This window comes from Onychomys torridus, chromosome 2 (genome assembly GCF_903995425.1).
Source record: "Onychomys torridus chromosome 2, mOncTor1.1, whole genome shotgun sequence".
Lineage (NCBI taxonomy): Eukaryota > Metazoa > Chordata > Mammalia > Rodentia > Cricetidae > Onychomys > Onychomys torridus.
The window spans coordinates 129,994,233-130,010,751 of NC_050444.1; the positions used below are offsets into that span (position 1 = coordinate 129,994,233).

General features: G+C 41.3%; 1 protein-coding gene across 5 annotated transcripts; it reads left to right on the forward strand.

Annotated features, from left to right (window-relative positions):
• The first annotated feature begins 346 nt into the window (after nucleotides 1-346).
• On the forward strand, nucleotides 347-16,307 carry LOC118578460 (cytochrome P450 4A12A). Of its 5 annotated transcripts, none has more exons than XM_036179419.1 (13): nucleotides 347-535; nucleotides 1,033-1,047; nucleotides 2,063-2,195; nucleotides 2,995-3,033; nucleotides 3,481-3,608; nucleotides 10,267-10,391; nucleotides 10,912-11,066; nucleotides 11,488-11,594; nucleotides 11,689-11,879; nucleotides 11,973-12,106; nucleotides 12,983-13,047; nucleotides 13,255-13,331; nucleotides 16,139-16,307. In XM_036179419.1, the coding sequence occupies exons 1-13, from the start codon at nucleotides 347-349 to the stop codon at nucleotides 16,305-16,307; spliced, it is 1,527 nt and encodes a 508-aa protein (XP_036035312.1). The 5 variants fall into 5 exon arrangements, with proteins under 5 accessions (XP_036035312.1, XP_036035313.1, XP_036035310.1 ...); XM_036179420.1 differs by lacking the exon at nucleotides 1,033-1,047 and adding an exon at nucleotides 1,149-1,160; XM_036179417.1 differs by lacking the exon at nucleotides 1,033-1,047 and having other exon boundaries at nucleotides 2,054-2,195.
• The last annotated feature ends 212 nt before the right edge of the window (nucleotides 16,308-16,519 follow it).

The following is a 16,519-nucleotide window of genomic DNA, read 5'->3' on the forward strand; positions in this document are numbered from 1 at the left end:
CTAAAATCTTGGAAATAAAACCAACAGCCACTTCTAATGAGCTTTTGGTAAACTAAACCATGAACTCCTTGAAGTCAGCTTTCACCTGCTCTGTTTGTAGCTTTTTCACAAATATTTGTGAGCTATGTGGATAAAATGACATTTAACCACTGTCACTTGATATGCCTTTCATTTCACTGTTTTCCAAAGTAGGTTGTTCACGTTGATCAACTCTGGTCTTGAAATCAAGCTCTGATCACTCCCATTTCCCTCCCATAAGTAGGTGGGGCAGTCTTCCTGGGGCTTGAAGACACAAGAGTGTTCAGTGAAAGTGAGGGACAGTCAGTGATCCAGAAGCTGTTGCATCATGAGTGTCTCTGCTCTGAGCCCCACCAGACTCCCAGGAAGCATCTCTGGCTTCCTCCAAGTAGCCTCTGTGCTCAGCCTACTCCTGCTGCTCTTCAAGGCAGTCCAGTTCTACCTGCACAGGCAATGGCTACTCAGAGCCACCCAGCAGTTCCCATCCCCACCCTTTCACTGGCTCTTTGGGCACAAGGTATGAAGGGAAGGGAAAGGTGAATGGGAGAGCAGGGAGGATGGTATCTCAGAGACTGGCCATCAGATTTACAGAACAGAGCTTGCTATAAAACAAGCACAGGTCCTTCATGGGCCACTCTGCTTAAGGTGGGACACACATCAAGTTGGGCTCTCTTCAGAAATGGGGGCTTCCTGCTCAAAAGAGCCTGGTTTTACTGCTCTACTCCACACTCCTTCCTCACACAGATCTATTAATCTGTTCTGAGAGCCCTGGACTTGGGAGGCTGTGGTTGGTCCTACCTAAGCCTTTTCCTTTCCAGTCTGAGTAACTTATATAACTAGAGCTAGAACTGAGGTTATGGGGCTAGCTTCTGGGGAGTACAGCTTCATCTAACAGGACTACAGCATCTGGCTCAGATCAAGGGAGAGAGCAAAGGTCTAAAAGATAGCACTAAAAGGCAATGGAGCTGGGTTCCAATCCCAGCTTCTGTTGTAACCTCACCTGTTACCAAAAAGCTGGACTTCTTGGTGGTTCCTTGCCCCATTTCTCTTCATCCTCAGCGCCTCGCACAGAGCTTCTCTGAGAACATTAGTATGGTAGGATCTGTCCTGTGCATGGTAACAACAGGCAGGAATCTCAGGGGGTGCCAAGTGTGCTAAAGGGACTCACTTTGCTATTGGGCAAAACAATTGATATTGTAGGCTTACCTCAGACTGAAAGAGCAGCCTACATAGATGATTTCTAGGTTTAAATCCTAAGGATCAGGAAAGTTGTTCTGCAGATGTGAAGGCCATTGCTAGAGATGTTCTATTATTCAAAGTCCATTTATTTATGGGCTTTCCTCCTGCATACTCTGTAGTGTGTGTTCCATGTTGCTAAGCACACTGTACCTCAGAGACCAATCAAGGGCCTGGCACAAGTCTTCCAGAAAGGAGAGAAAAAAAGCAGTTCAGGGGCTGGAGAAAGCCTCTGTCACTTCTAGGGGAATGGGCACAGAACTAGGCAAAAGGTTGCGGGGAGAGTCTTGTGACAAAGGTTACATATTGACTACATTTAAGAGAAGACAGTATGTGAAATATGAGCTAGAACTGAGGTTATGGGGCTAGCTTCTGGGAAGTACAGCTAACAGGACTACAGCATCTGGCTCAGATCAAGGGAAAGAGCAAAGGTCTAAACGACAGCACTAAAAGGCAATGGAGCTGGGTTCCAATCCCAGGTTCTGTTGAACTGTCCTCACCATGTCCCTGAGGTTGTTCTGCCCTTTATTTAGGACCAAGATCTAAAACAAGAGATGATTTATTTTCATTTTACTCTTGAGGTTATGTTAGTTCATTTTTTGTTTTTTGTTTGTTTGTGTTTTGATGATATCTTGCAAGGTATCCCAGATTGGCCTGGAACTCACCATGTAGCACAGTATGTATACCAACCAGAGATCCTCTGGCTTCAGCCTTCCAAGTGTTGTATTAGGATTACAAACACAAGTCATCACATGTGGTACAAAATATTTTTAGTGATTCACTTTTCTATTGATATTAGGTCCCCCAGGACCAGGAGCTTCAAGATATTGTAACACGGACAAAGAATTTCCCAAGTGCCTGCCCACAGTGGCTCTGGGGGACCAAGATGCGCTTCCAAGTGTATGACCCTGACTACATGAAGGTGATTCTGGGAAGATCAGGTGAGGGTGAAACTCCATCACCACCATAGATCTTCCATTCTGGGTTTATATCTGGGCCTGTGAAGTTACAGGAATAAATGACAATTTAGTTACTAATGCCTAAACAGCACCTTTCATTTTTCCTGCTTACAACCTTGTGTATGATCAGCAGTACTTACTTAATACTGTCTTGGTACTTAGCACTGCAACATTAAAATAGTACTATGAATTCAATTAATTTTTTTGAACTGTTATAAATAAAAATAAATTTCATATTCATAGTTACTTGGGTTTGAATCTTCTAATTGCTCTATTCTGCATTGTGGATAACTAAGCTACTAGAAACTGCAGTTAAACCACAAGGTTGTCTTATTCCTTGGGGTTGGGGATATAATAATCCCTGTTTCTCGATAACTCGCTATTCTAATCCCAGAGATGTTTAGCTTCTGGTGTAGGGAGGTTGCCTCCCTAAGGCAAACTGCCAAGAAGGGGATGGGAGACAGTGGGAGGTAGCATGAGGCAAACTGTCAACAGTTGGAAGCGCATCTTGGTCCCCCAGAGCCACTGCGGGCAGTCACTTGGGAAATTTTTTGTCCGTGTTACAATATCTTGAAGCTCCTGATCCTGGGGGACCTAATATCAATAGAAAAGTGAATCACTAAAAATATTTTGTTCCACATGTGATGACTTGTGTTTGTAATCCTAATACAACACTTGGAAGACAGTTATCAAGATTTCATGGTTCTCTCTAGTCTTATCTGTAGCCATTTCAGGCTGCTTCATCTTTCTTTGTTTCTAATTAATGCTTCATTTTTTTCAGACCCTAAAGGTTCCTACAGATTTTTAGCTCCTTGGATTGGTATGTATAGCCATCTTAAAAACCAACTGTGGTCACTCTCCACCTGGGTTTGCTAAGAACTGTATCAACTCATTGAGAACAATGGGAGATGAGTCATTACTTTCAAGATATATCCTTTACTTGTAATTTCATTTCTCTTCTAACCGGACATTAACCTCTTCCTTGTGTTTCCATATCTCCTATTTACCAACATTCGTAGTCTGACATATATGCCCTTCTATATCCTTCTCTCACTATTTAAAATCTTTATCTTGTAGCTATCATGATCACACCATAAGTACTAGGCCAACTGGGGAAAACATATTACTGAAAAGTACCAGTCTTTTTCCATCCTTATTTGTCTTCCCATTCCAAGATCTCTTATTCCTCCAATTTGTCTCTCCAAATTGCCCCTAGTCTTCTAATACCATTGCTCATACACTCATTCACACAACCATCTCTGTCCAGGGTATGGTTTGCTTCTGTTGAATGGAGAGAGATGGTTCCAGCACCGACGAATGTTGACCCCAGCTTTCCACTATGATATCCTGAAGCCTTATGTGAGAATCATGGCAGATTCTGTTCACATAATGCTGGTGAGTCTTCTCTCTGTTGACTCTCTCCCGCATCTCTTTCACTCTCATGCCCACACACCCACTCATAGCATATACTCAGATTCTACTCTTTAACGTAGAAACCATCAGACACAGTCATATGGAACAGCACTCAAATAATTATGTAAAATAGGTTCCTCAAAAGTCAATGCCACAGAGAGGATCCAGATTTGGGGAGGAGAGAAGAGGAGAGGAAGGAGAGGAGAGGAGAGGGGAGGAGAAGAGAGAAGAGAAGAGAAGAGAAGAGAAGAGAAGAGAAGAGAAGAGAAGAGAAGAGAAGAGAAGAGAAGAGAAGAGAAAGGAGGGGAGGGGAGGGGAGAGGAGAGGAGAGGAGAAAAGAAGAGAAATCATAGTGGGTACATAGTCAAGTCTAACAGCATACTTGATGAATCATGAATCCTGCCAGGCAACAATATTAGCTGTCCCTGGCTGTCCTGGGCATGGCAGTTTTAGTGACCAGGTCTACCACCCAAGATGTCACTCTGTCCTGGGACCCAGAGCTTCTATATAGAATTGAAAGACACATGTAATAAAATGCATGCCAGGGCCACATTCTCACAGCTAAACTAGATGTACCACCATACCCCATATGACTCTAAATTTCTGACTTCATAGTGCTCATAGAACTTTTGATGAATGAAAAAGAGTTTAGATCAAGATGATCCCCATTAGGAACACATGTGTAGGCCCATGGGCTTTCTTTTCCTTGACTATTTTATTATCATATTTGAGTTTCCATTAGTTTTTTCACTCATCTGTCAGAAAAATGAAGGGTTCTCTGGGGTCTTCTTCATCAATTGAAAGGTTGTAACTGATTCACAAAATTCAAAATGAAGATATGTTTAATGTTACAATTTTCCTCTGAGAAGTAGGAATTAGACTATAAATATTTTTCACATTTAGTTTTCTAAAAGATGTCTATATTAGCTATTTCTGTTGTTGATGAGATTAAAAACCTGAGAAGAAGCTTTCAAAGAGAGAGAGGGATTATTTTGGCTCACACTTCAGAGGATACAGTTTATTGTGGTGGAGAAAGAATGAACAGTTGTTTCATGATCCCAATCAAAAACAGAGAAAGAGGAATACCAACTCTTCCTTGACTTTCTCCTTTGTCCCACTTCTATTTAGTCTAAAATCCTAATCCATGGAATGTTCTTACCTTAATTCAATTCTTCAAATGCCTACACAGAGACGCTCAAAAGTGTGTCTCAATGATGTCCTTGGTCTTCCTTCCTCCCTCCCCCTCCCCCCCCCTCTCTCTCTTTTTCTTTCTTTCTTTCTTTCTTTCTTTCTTTCTTTCTTTCTTTCTTTCTTTCTTGGGGGGGAGCTAAAATGTATTTATTTATTTTTATTATTTAAATCAATTTAAAATTTAAATATATTTTAATCATTTTCTTCCTATCCCCTAAGTCCTTCCAGATCCTATCCCCCTCCCACCCACCCAACTTCAAATTGTTTCTCTAAAATCAAACAAAAACTCAATACAACAACAACAACAACAAATCCAAACCAAGAAAACAAAATAAAACTGTAGTTAGAGTTTTCCTGCCTGGCCCAGTCAGGACAAATCTCTCTTACCCGCCAGTCCCACAGTTGCTCAGACCCAATCAAGAAAGCACACAGAAACTTACATTGTTTAGAAACTGTATGGCTGTGGCAGGCTTCTTGTTATCTACTTCTTTTATCTTAAATTAACCCATTTCTGTTAGTCTATACTTTGCCACATGGCTTGTGGCTTACCGGCGTCTTTACATGTTGCTTTTCATGGCGGCGGCTGGTGGTGTCTCTCTCCAGCCTTCTACTTCCCCGAATTCTCTTCTCTCTTGTCCTGCCTATACTTCCTGCCTGGCCACTGGCCAATCAGAACTTTATTTACACAGAGCGATATCCACAGCATAAAACACTACCCAAAAAGAAAAAAAATCAAACTATAACCAAATAAAAGCACACACACACACACGCACACACACACACACACACACACACACAAAACCCAAAAAACAACAACAAAAATAACCTATGGAGTCTATTATATGTTGGTCACATGAGACCTTCTCTGGAGTGGTTGATATACCCAGTATCAATTCATTGGAGAAAATTAATTTTCCCTCTCCCAGAAGGTATAAATGACAGTTGTTAACCTTTACCCTAGTGGCTATGTTTTCATTCATTCATTCACTTAAAAAATATAACAAAATAAAATATGATAAGCTAAAACAAAAACTGTCACACGGAAGGTGGACAAAACAAACCAACAGAAGAAAGGGGGCCCAAGAGAAGGCACAAGAATCAGAGACTCACTCATTCACACACTCAGGAATCTCATAAAAACACTTTACTGGAAGCCATACTAAATAATCAGAGGACCTGGTGCAGACCCAGGCAGGCCCAGTGAGTGCTGCTTCAGTGTCTGTGAGTTTATATTAGCTCTGCTCATGTTGATTTAGAGGACCTTTTTTTGTTGGTGTCCTCCATCCCCTCTAGATGTTACACTTTTTCTGCTGCTTCTTCTTAATCGTCCCTTTCCAGCCCCATCCCCTTTATTCATATTTATCTATTCTATTCCTCTTTCCTAACAAGATATAGTTACCTTTAGTCTGTTACTCTATACTTATCCTCTATGGTTCTATGGATTGTAGCTTGATTATTATTGACTTTACAGCTAATATACTCATATAAAAGAATATTAGCCACATTTTGTTTTTCTGAGTCTGGAATACCTCACTCAGGATGATTTTTTTTTTCTAATTCCATCCATTTGTCTGATTTTAGTGGAACTGCTTTGGCTTTCTCTCCATTAAGTTGATGTTGGCCATTGGTTTGCTGTAAACAGCATTTATTATGTTGAAGTATGTCCCTTGTGTCCCTAATCTCTCCAGAACTTTTATCATGAAAGGATGTTGGATTTCGTCAAAGACCTTTCCTGAATCTAATGAGATGATCATGTGGTTTTGCCTTTCAGTCTGTTTATATGGTGAATTATATTTATTGATTTTCATTTATTGAACAACCCCTGCATCTCTGGGATGAAGCTTACTTGATCATTGTGTATGATTTTTTGATGTGTTCTTGGATTCAGTTTGCAAGTATTTTATTGTGTATTTTTTTTTTTTTTGCATTCATGTTCTTAAGGGAAACTGGTCTGTAATTCTATTTCCTTGTTGTATCTTTATGTGGTTTGGGTACCAGAATAAATAACTGGCTTTGTAAAATAAATTGGGCAATGTTCCTTCTGTTTCTACTTTGTGGAATAATTTGAGGAGTATTGTGATTAACTGTGTTTTGAAAGTATGTCATAATTCTGTGCTAAAACTAAGTGGGCTTAGGATTTTTTTGGGGGGGTTGGGAGACTTGTGATGAGTGCTTCTAATTCACTAGTGGTTATAGTTCTGTTTAAATAGCTTATCTGATCTTGATTTAACTTCGATAAGTAGTATGTATTGAGAAAATTATCCATTTCTTTTAGATTTTCCAATCTGGTGGAGTATATGTTTTTAAAGTATATTCTTATTCTTTGGACCTCCTCAGTGTCTGTTGCTATGTCCCCTTTTTCATTTCTAATTTTGTTAATTTGCCTTTTGTTAATTTGGATAAGAGTTTGTCAATCTTATTGATTTTCTCAAAGAACCACCTCTTTTTTTCCTTGATTCTTTTCATTTTTTCTTTGTTTCCATTTTATTGATTTAAGCCCTAAGTTTAATTATTTATTTCTGCCTACTCCTTTTGAGTATGATTTGTTCTCTTTGTTCTAGAGCTTTCCAGTGTGTTGTTAAGTTACTAGTATGAGATCTCTCCAATTTTTTATGTAGGCACTTAGTACTGTGAACTTGCCTCTTAGAACAACTTTCACCCTGTCTCATGAATTTGGGTATATTGTGTGTTCATTTTCATTCAATTCTAGAAAGTCTTTGATTTTTTCTCAATTTCTGTCTTGACACACTTTTCATTCAGTAGAAAATTGTTCAGTTTTGAATGTGTAAGCTTTCTGTTGTTTCTGTTGTTAATATCCAGCTTTAACCTATGGTGGTCAGATAGGATGCAGGGTGCTATTTAGATTTTCTTTTATCTCTTGGGACTTGCTTTATATCTTAATATGGTCAACTTTGGAAAAAGTTCCAGGAGCTGCTGATATGAAGGTCTATTCTTTTGTGTTTGGGCGAAATGTTCTGTAAATATCTGTTAGATTCATTTGGTTTATATCATCAGTAAATTCTGGAATTTTTCTGTTTGGTTTTTGTCTGGATGACCTGTCCATTGGTGAGAGTCAGGTATTGAACTCTCTCACTATCAATGTGTAAGGGTCAATATGTGATTTAAACTGTAATAGGGTTCCTTTTGCACACTTGAGTACTCTTGTGTTTGGGACATGGATGTTAACAATTGCAGTGTCACCTTGGTGGACTTTTTCTTTGATGACTTTGTAGTGTCCTTCCCTATAACTTCCGATTAGTTTTGGTTTGAAATTTATTTGTCAGATATTAAAATGGCTACACCAGCTTGTTTCTTAGATGTATTTGCTCAGAATATCTTTTTCCAATCCTTTACCCTGAGATGATGTCTTTCCTTGATGTTAAAGTTTGTTTCTTGGATACAGCAGAAGTATGGATCCTGTTTTGCCTCATTCTGTTAGTCCTTTTATTGAGGAATTTAGACAGTAATGTTGAGCAATATCAATGACCTATAATTTTTTTTATTCCTGTTACTTTGTTGCTGTCGCTGCTGCTGGTGGGGGTAGTGTGGGTGTCTGTGTCTGTCTGTTTCTCCTGTTTTGATTTTGCTGGTCTGTGATTATCTATTCCCTGTGGGCTTTTCTTTTCTCATGTAGTTAACCTCTTAGTTTGAAGTTTACCTTCTAACACCTTCTGTAAGACAGGATTTGCAGAAATATATTGCTTAAATTTGTTTTTTTTATCATGGAACGCCTTATTTTCTCCATCTGTGGTGATTGAAAGTTTTGCTAGATATGGTATTCTGGGCTGGCATTATTGGTCTTTTAGAGTGTGCAGAATATCTTTCCAGGCTCTTCTGGGTTTTAGAGTCTCCACTGAGAAGTCTGCCTTTATATGTTACTTGGTCTTCCCTTTAATAAGTTTTCTTTGTTCTGTATGTTTACTGTTTTGATTATTATGTACTGATGGGGCTTTCTTTTCCAGTCCAGCCTATTTGATGTTATGTATGTTTCTTGAACCTTGACAGGCATCTCTCTTTTTAGGACAGAGAAATTTTCTTCTTTGATTTTGTTGAAAATATTATCTATGACTTTGACCAACATTTTTCTACTTCCTCTATTCCTATTATTCTTAGATTTGATCTTTTCCTAGTGTCCAAGATTTCCTGTGTGTTTTGTGCCAAAGAATTTTTAGATTTAACATTTTCTTTGAACTGATGCATCCATTTCTTCTATTGTGTCTTCAGTGCCTGAGATTCTTTCTTCCACCTTTTGTATTTCATTGGTGAATGTAGAATCTCCCTGGTTCCTGTTCAAGTTCCTAAACTTTTCGTTTCCAGACTTCTCTCAGTCTAGGTTTTCTGTATTAATTCTATTTCCATTTTTGGGACTTGATTTACTTTGTACATTTCCTCCCATTGTTCATTTGTGTTTTCATAGATTTCTCTAAGGGATTTATTTGTTTCCTTTTAAAGAATCAAATCATATTCATAAGGTCTTTTACTTGTGCTTCAACTATGTTGGAATATTCAGGGCCTGCTGTGGTAGGGTTGCTGGGCTCTAGTGAGACATATTGTCCTGGCTGTTGTTGACTATATTTTTACTCTGGTGTCTAGACTTCTGGGGTTATAAAGATTATAATTCTAGTTGCTTTTATCTGGTCTTGATTTTGTTGAGTAGGTGTTTTGTTCCTTAGTTTCTGTTTCCTCTGTGGTTCTTAAGAGTGTGTGGTGGCTGTGTTTTGCCTGTAGGAAAATCTTCTGGGTCCTGATAGGTGTGGGCACTGGGGGTTCCAGGTAAAATTGGTTTCTAGGTATTGGGACTTGGGAATGGTATATGAGCTGGGGATGATGGAGGGGTTTCACAAGAGGGGGTGGAAAGCAGGTGTTCTACTAGGATCTGCTTAGTTAGTCCCCTCGGAATGGGGGGCAGAGAGTGAAGAGAAGCCACAGCAGCATGTCTACTTAAGAGTTGGGCATGATACTAGGCGATTGGACTTGGAGGAACAGAGGAAGGGGCAAAGTTCTGTAGCTAGCCCAATTGCTTCCCTGGTTAGAGTAGCTAGTGGGTTCCCAGGTAGTACCTGCTGGGGTTGGGGGCTGGGATAAAGCTGGAGTTGGGAAGGAAGTTTAGGAGTGGAAGAGCTATGGGATCCACTAGAGATGGAGGCAGGGAAGAGGGGAAGCTGCAGGAGATGTTCTGTTGCAGAGCTGGGGGATTAATATGGAGGAGCAGACAGAAAGTAAAAGTCCACAATTAGCCTACCTGCTTTCCTAGCTGGAATATCCTGTGAGTTACCAGGGAGTCCCCTTGGTGTTTCTTAATCCAACCAAGCTGACAATGGAAATCAGCCATCACATCATCTGGTACAGGGAGTCAGAAAAATGGTATCTAGAGTGCAGAGAATGAGTCTGGTCCAGTCAGTACCAGCCTTCTTGAAGATTTGGGGTCAGGTCTCTACTTCCATTACAGGATAAATGGGAACAGATGGTTGGCCAGGATTCCACCCTGGAGATCTTTCGACACATCTCCTTGATGACCTTGGACACCATCATGAAGTGTGCCTTCAGCCATGAGGGCAGTGTCCAGCTGGATAAGTGAGTAATATACCTGAACTATAGGGTCTTTGGTCTTGCCAACTAGTGTGGTGTTACCCAAGAAGCAGATGGAACACCTTAGATACTAACAACCACAAAACACAAGATCTTTCCTTATACAGTAAGAAATTAGGCCAAACTCTAACTCTAGATCAGACACCACCATGCCTCAGATGTACCATGGATTCCCAGAACGATGGAAGCCTGAATGGCCATGCTATCTTCTGAAGACATGGTGGTTACAAGAGTATAAGACAGAAATAACATGGCCGGGCAGTGGTGGCGTACACCTGTCGGGAGGCAGAGGCAGGTGGATCTCTGTGAGTTCGAGGCCAGCCTGGTCTACAAAGTGAGTTCCAGGAAAGGTGCAAAGCTACACAGAGAAACCCTGTCTCGAAAAACCAAAAAAAAAAAAAGACATTAATAACATGAGTTTTAGTGTTATCTCTGTCCAAATTAAGGGAATTACCACTCTGTCTCTGGGTCATATCTCCTTATTGTCACTATGTTGTGTTCACAGAAAATACCAGTCCTACATCCAAGCAGTTGAGGATCTGAACTCTCTCATTTTTTACCGTGTGAGGAACATGTTTCACCAGAATGACACCATCTACAGTGTGTCCTCTAATGGCTGCCAGGCCAAAAATGCCTGCCGACTTGCCCATGATCACACAGGTTCTGTTTCTTTCTTTTCTCTCCCCTCTTTTACCAGGCTCAGCCTAAAGAGGCTAGCCATGATATCTGAGGCAGATTCACGTTCTTTGGTCCTGAAGGATGTAAGATGAATTCATGTTGGGTACTTTCCTAGTACAAGGAAGCTAAGATGTAGGGTGTTGGATGACATGCAGTGGTTACCTGGGGTATCACATTGGTGGTATTAAATGAAATCCATCATATCAGCATTGAAAAAGATCCCCAGTTGTTATCCCAAGGGGCAGCTTGATCTCTATCAGATGTGCTAGACTCTTACACCTTACCCAACCCTTGACCATATTTATCCTGGCCTCTAGGGGGAACAGAGGTTGAGAAAGAGGGTACATGGGCCTCTTGGGAACTCTGCTCTTATCTCTACCTGGTAACTACTGTCCTTGGATAGACCAAGTGATCAAATCGAGGAAGGCTCAGCTTCAGGATGAGGGAGAGCTAGAGAAGATTAAGAAGAAAAGGCGATTGGATTTCCTGGACATCCTCCTGTTTGCCAGAGTGAGTGTGTGAAACCTGATCAAAGGCTTGATACTTGACCTAGAATCATAGATTGAGGAACAAACATTGCTCTCTCATCTGTGGCCTTTTCCAGATGGAAAATGGAAGCAGCTTATCTGATAAGGACCTTCGTGCTGAGGTAGATACGTTCATGTTTGAAGGCCATGACACCACAGCCAGTGCCATCTCCTGGATCTTCTATGCTTTGGCTACACAACCTGAACACCAGAAGAGATGCAGGGAGGAGGTACAGAGTCTTCTAGGAGATGGATCTCCCATCACCTGGTAAGTGGGAGTTCAGGATAAAAGAGATTTCTGCCTTCTGATAATGGGGAACTCCTGGTCATCGGTGTTACTTTTAGATTGGCCTTATTTCAGGGACTACCTGGACCAGATGCCCTACACTACCATGTGCATCAAGGAGGCCTTGAGGCTCTACCCACCTGTACCAACTGTGAGCAGAGATCTCAGCACACCTATCACCTTCCCAGATGGACGCTCTTTGCCCAAAGGTATGGGCTTCCCAGATCAACTCAGCCAGGCAAAGAAGAATGGGAATTCCATGTTTCTTTAGGAGTTCCGAACTAGTGAAATCTCTAATGACTATCCCATTTCTTATCAGTAGTGATGAAGGGATTTTTTACTTTAAGTTAGAATGTAGTGCATGAATTGCTTTACATACAGTTAGAATTCAGCAAAATCTCAGTAAATAAAAACCAACCTCTATATTGAATTCCAGCCTTTAGGCATTGGTTGTTAAATTATTACTTGATTCAAAAGAGAATTAGGTAAGTCCTGGGAAGATGCATTTTTTTTTTCTATGGGTGCAGGCAAAGGAGAAAGTTCAGGGACTCCCAAGTCATGGATAAAATGTGTTCCACTGTCTGAGGATACCTCAAGTTGATGGAATAGTTTAAATGATCATTAAATCTTAGTCCCACATCATGGCAGAAAAATATTCACCAGATCATTGGGTGTGATTTCCCCTTCTGCCACACTGAAGCTGTGTAAACAAGAAAAGATAATCAGTCTTGCTGAGAGTGAAGAATCTCAGCTGACAAATGGGTATACAACAGTGTGTTTTGGAAGTTGCTTGCGAATGTTGAGTGTGGCAAAGGCTCAGGGAAGACATTTGATGAGAGAGATTTATCACTTCACTCAATATAATAGTGATTTTCAAATGCTTCCTTGTTCTCACACCTAGGTTCATGGCTTTTGGCAACTAGCCTGTGCACAGTGCTTGGCCTGGTCCACCCTATTTCCCTATAACAAAACGATGATTTCCAGCACATGTGCCATTTGCATATACATGGTCTCTGCTGAATAAGGGAGCAAGTGCCCTACCCCACAGGCATAACCAGTCTCTCTTTGTACTACTCATTCCACAGGTATCCCAGTCCTGCTCTCCTTTTACGGCCTTCATCACAACCCAACTGTGTGGCCAAACCCAGAGGTAAAAGGGGCAATGGGAGAAGGTCAGGGGAAGGTATCTCAGGACCGATACCTGCTCCAGAGGTAAAGGGGCAATGGGAGAAGTCAGGGGAAGATGGCTCAGGACCGATACCTGCTCCTCCTCTCACTTCCGGACATCTGGTTCCCTTACGAGTTGAAAACAGAAGTTTGGCTCCTACCTGACCTGGCCCTGGTATTTTCACTGCAGGTGTTTGACCCTTCTCGATTTGCACCTGAGTCTCCCCGACACAGTCACTCATTCTTGCCCTTCTCAGGAGGACCAAGGTGAAGTGCCCACTGTGTGGAATAAGTATAGAAAAGGGTAGTCTCCGGGTATATATCTAGTCTTTGTGATTCCCTAGGTTACTACATGATGTCTTCAGGTGTTTGTGGGTGGGATACATTTTCTGTGCCCTACAGAGTTGGTATTTAAGGTGGCAACATGGGTTTTTGGCAGACTACTTTTCCCAAAAGTCTTATAAATTTGTGTCAGTATGTGTATCACACTTCAGTGTTTGTTGACATTTTCACCATTTCTAGAATATGAATCTTCATACTTAGGTTCTCCCATGTAAACTGACTTGGGCATTTTTTCCTCATCTGTCAGATCTCTTAAAGGATGAATATATGTCCCCATCATTCTCTACCCATTCCAGCACTCTGTTTAATTCCCCAATCAGTCACATCAATTAGTATAAAAAGATTTTCATGTTTTTAGAATTACATTGAAGCCATGTTTGGAAGAGTACAGAGCCCATTGTGGTAGGATGGACACCAATGAATCTTCTCCTACACAATTTTGATTTCTAACCCAAGAAAATTTTCACTGCATAGGATTTGGCACAGAGAAAAATAACTTGAATAAATGCTTTTGTGTGTGAATTTACCTAATTTAAAAAAATAAAATGCATTAGAATATACAAAAGGTGAATATTTTAAATAGTAGTTGACCAACCTGATACTCCCCTATCTGTTAATGACCTCATCATTGATCCCTAAGAGGAACTGTTCATCCCTAGGTAAACTCATTTTAGATAAACAATGTGCTTACAGCCTGTTCTGTGAAAATTGATTCAGCAGAGGTCACAACGATGAGTATAAAAAGATTTTCATGTTTTTAGAACTTTGTTGAAGCCATGTTTGGAAAAGTACAGAGCCCACTATGGTGGGATGGACATCAATGAATCTTCTCCTTCACAATTTTGATCTCTGACCCAACACTAACAAACACTCCTGAAATAGCTATTGAGCTTAAAAGTTATAGTCCAGGGAGCTGCTGCGATAATAAATGAAGACTGGAGGACTAATCCTATTGTGGAAAGTGGATTTCCCAGCAAGTAATGAAGAAAAGGAAGGCTTTTCTGTGTCCACAATTCTGTGACCTCTGCCATGCTGAATCAATTTTCACAGAACAGGCTGTAAGCATATCATTGATCTAGAATGAGTTTACCTAGGGGTGAACAGTTCCTCTTAGGGATCAGTGATGAGGTCATTAACGGAAAGGGGAGTACCAGGTTGCTCAACTACTATTTAAAATATTCACCTTTTGTATATTCGAATGCATTTTATTTTTTAAATTAGCTAAATTTACACACAAAATCATTTATTCAAGTTATTTTTCTCTGTGCCAAGTCCTATGTTGTGACAGAAACATGGAGACATAGGGTTCTGCCTCTGCTTCATCAACAAGAACAGAAAGCTGGTCTACAGAATCAGCCACCCCTGTGTGAAATAGACATGTCTTTCTTTGATACTTTCATTTCCTTACTGAGAAGTTAATAGAATGATCCACATTCCTGGCACTGTCCTAGTCCCTGGACTATGCTGTGACCTTGGTGCCTAGTGTCCAAGAGAGAAATAGCGGGCAGAAGGATAAGGGCTAGCTGCTCATTGTTCTGAGCCTTGAGCATGCGGAAACAGAGAGAGAGAGAGAGAGAGAGAGAGAGAGAGACAGAGACAGAGACAGAGACAGAGACAGAGAGACAGAGAGAGACAGAGAGAGACAGAGACAGAGAGAGACAGAGACAGAGAGAGAGAGACAGAGAGAGAGACAGAGAGACAGAGAGAGACAGAGAGACAGAGAGAGACAGAGAGAGGGACAGAGACAGACAGACAGACAGACAGACAGACAGACAGACAGGTTCTCCTTGGCCTCTACAACATTTGCTGAGACAGAAAGTAAGGGCTGGGCAGGTAAGAGTTGAGGAGACAGCCACTCACAGGAGTGTGGCTGCATTTGAGACATCTAGACATTATGCTACCAGATTGAAAGGGTGAGAGGGTAAATATGAAGAGAAGGGATTAGGGGACCAGTGAAGTCTAGGACAGGAAACTGAAGGCAGCACACAGGGACATCCCTGGGATAGAATTAGAGAGCATAGACTGAGAAGAAGCAGGAGCCTGACCAATGAGTGGGAGGCAGGTAGGCAAGAGCTTGAGGCTCTCCAACCTGGTATGTCCTCCAGGAACTTCTCCATCAGCATCCAACTCCATGTTAGGATTATAGAGACTTTCCCCCTAAACAGTAATTCCCAAGAGTGTGATCCATCCCTCTCCATGTTGCCTTGTTCAATGGAATCTACACTGGGAGAATCAGACATTCTTAATGAGGGAGTCAACTAGGCAAAGACTAGCTGATTCCTTGACTCTCAAAGCAGGAGTCAGTCTCAGAAAAGAGATCTATTTGTGAAAGATTAAGACAGCAGAAATCTCTGGGTGGCGGTGGCACATACCTTTAAGCCCAACACTTGGGAGGCAGAGCCAGGTGGATCTCTGTGAGTTTAAGGCCAGCCTAGTCTACAGAGCGAGATCCAGGACAGGCACCAAAACTACATAGAGAAACCCTGTCTCAAAAAAAAAAAAAAAAAAAAAAAAAAAAGAAAGGAAAAAAAAGAAAGAAAGAAAGGAAAAGAAAAAGAAAGGACAGCAAGAATCAGGCACCAGGGCAGAGACCTGTAAGGAAGGGGGTCAGGCTGAATCCCATGAAAGAGTGTCCTGAATGCCCAGTTCTATGCTAGGGCCAAAAGGACAATGCCTGCACAGCTCAGAACAGAACCTGAGGCCACTAATTTTACTATCCTTTTCTGACCCAGGAACTGCATTGGGAAACAGTTTGCCATGAATGAGCTGAAGGTGGCTGTGGCCCTGACTCTGCTCCGCTTTGAGCTGCTGCCAGATCCCAACAGGATCCCGGTCCCCGTACCAAGACTGGTGTTAAAGTCTAAAAATGGGATTCATCTATGTCTCAAAAAGCTCCAATAATCTTCTCAGGACAAAGACAGATCCAATGGCATTTTGCCTACCATTTTGTTTTTCTGTCACTCATTCTTGTCCACAGCCCACCTGCTCACACTCCTTTCTTTCTTCCCTCCTTGTTTATCCCCTTCTGAGTGCTTCCTGTCTCCTTGTCTGTCAGTATCTCTCGCCTTCTTCCAGGATCCTCACCTATTTTTTCTCTCTACCTGTCCCCTACT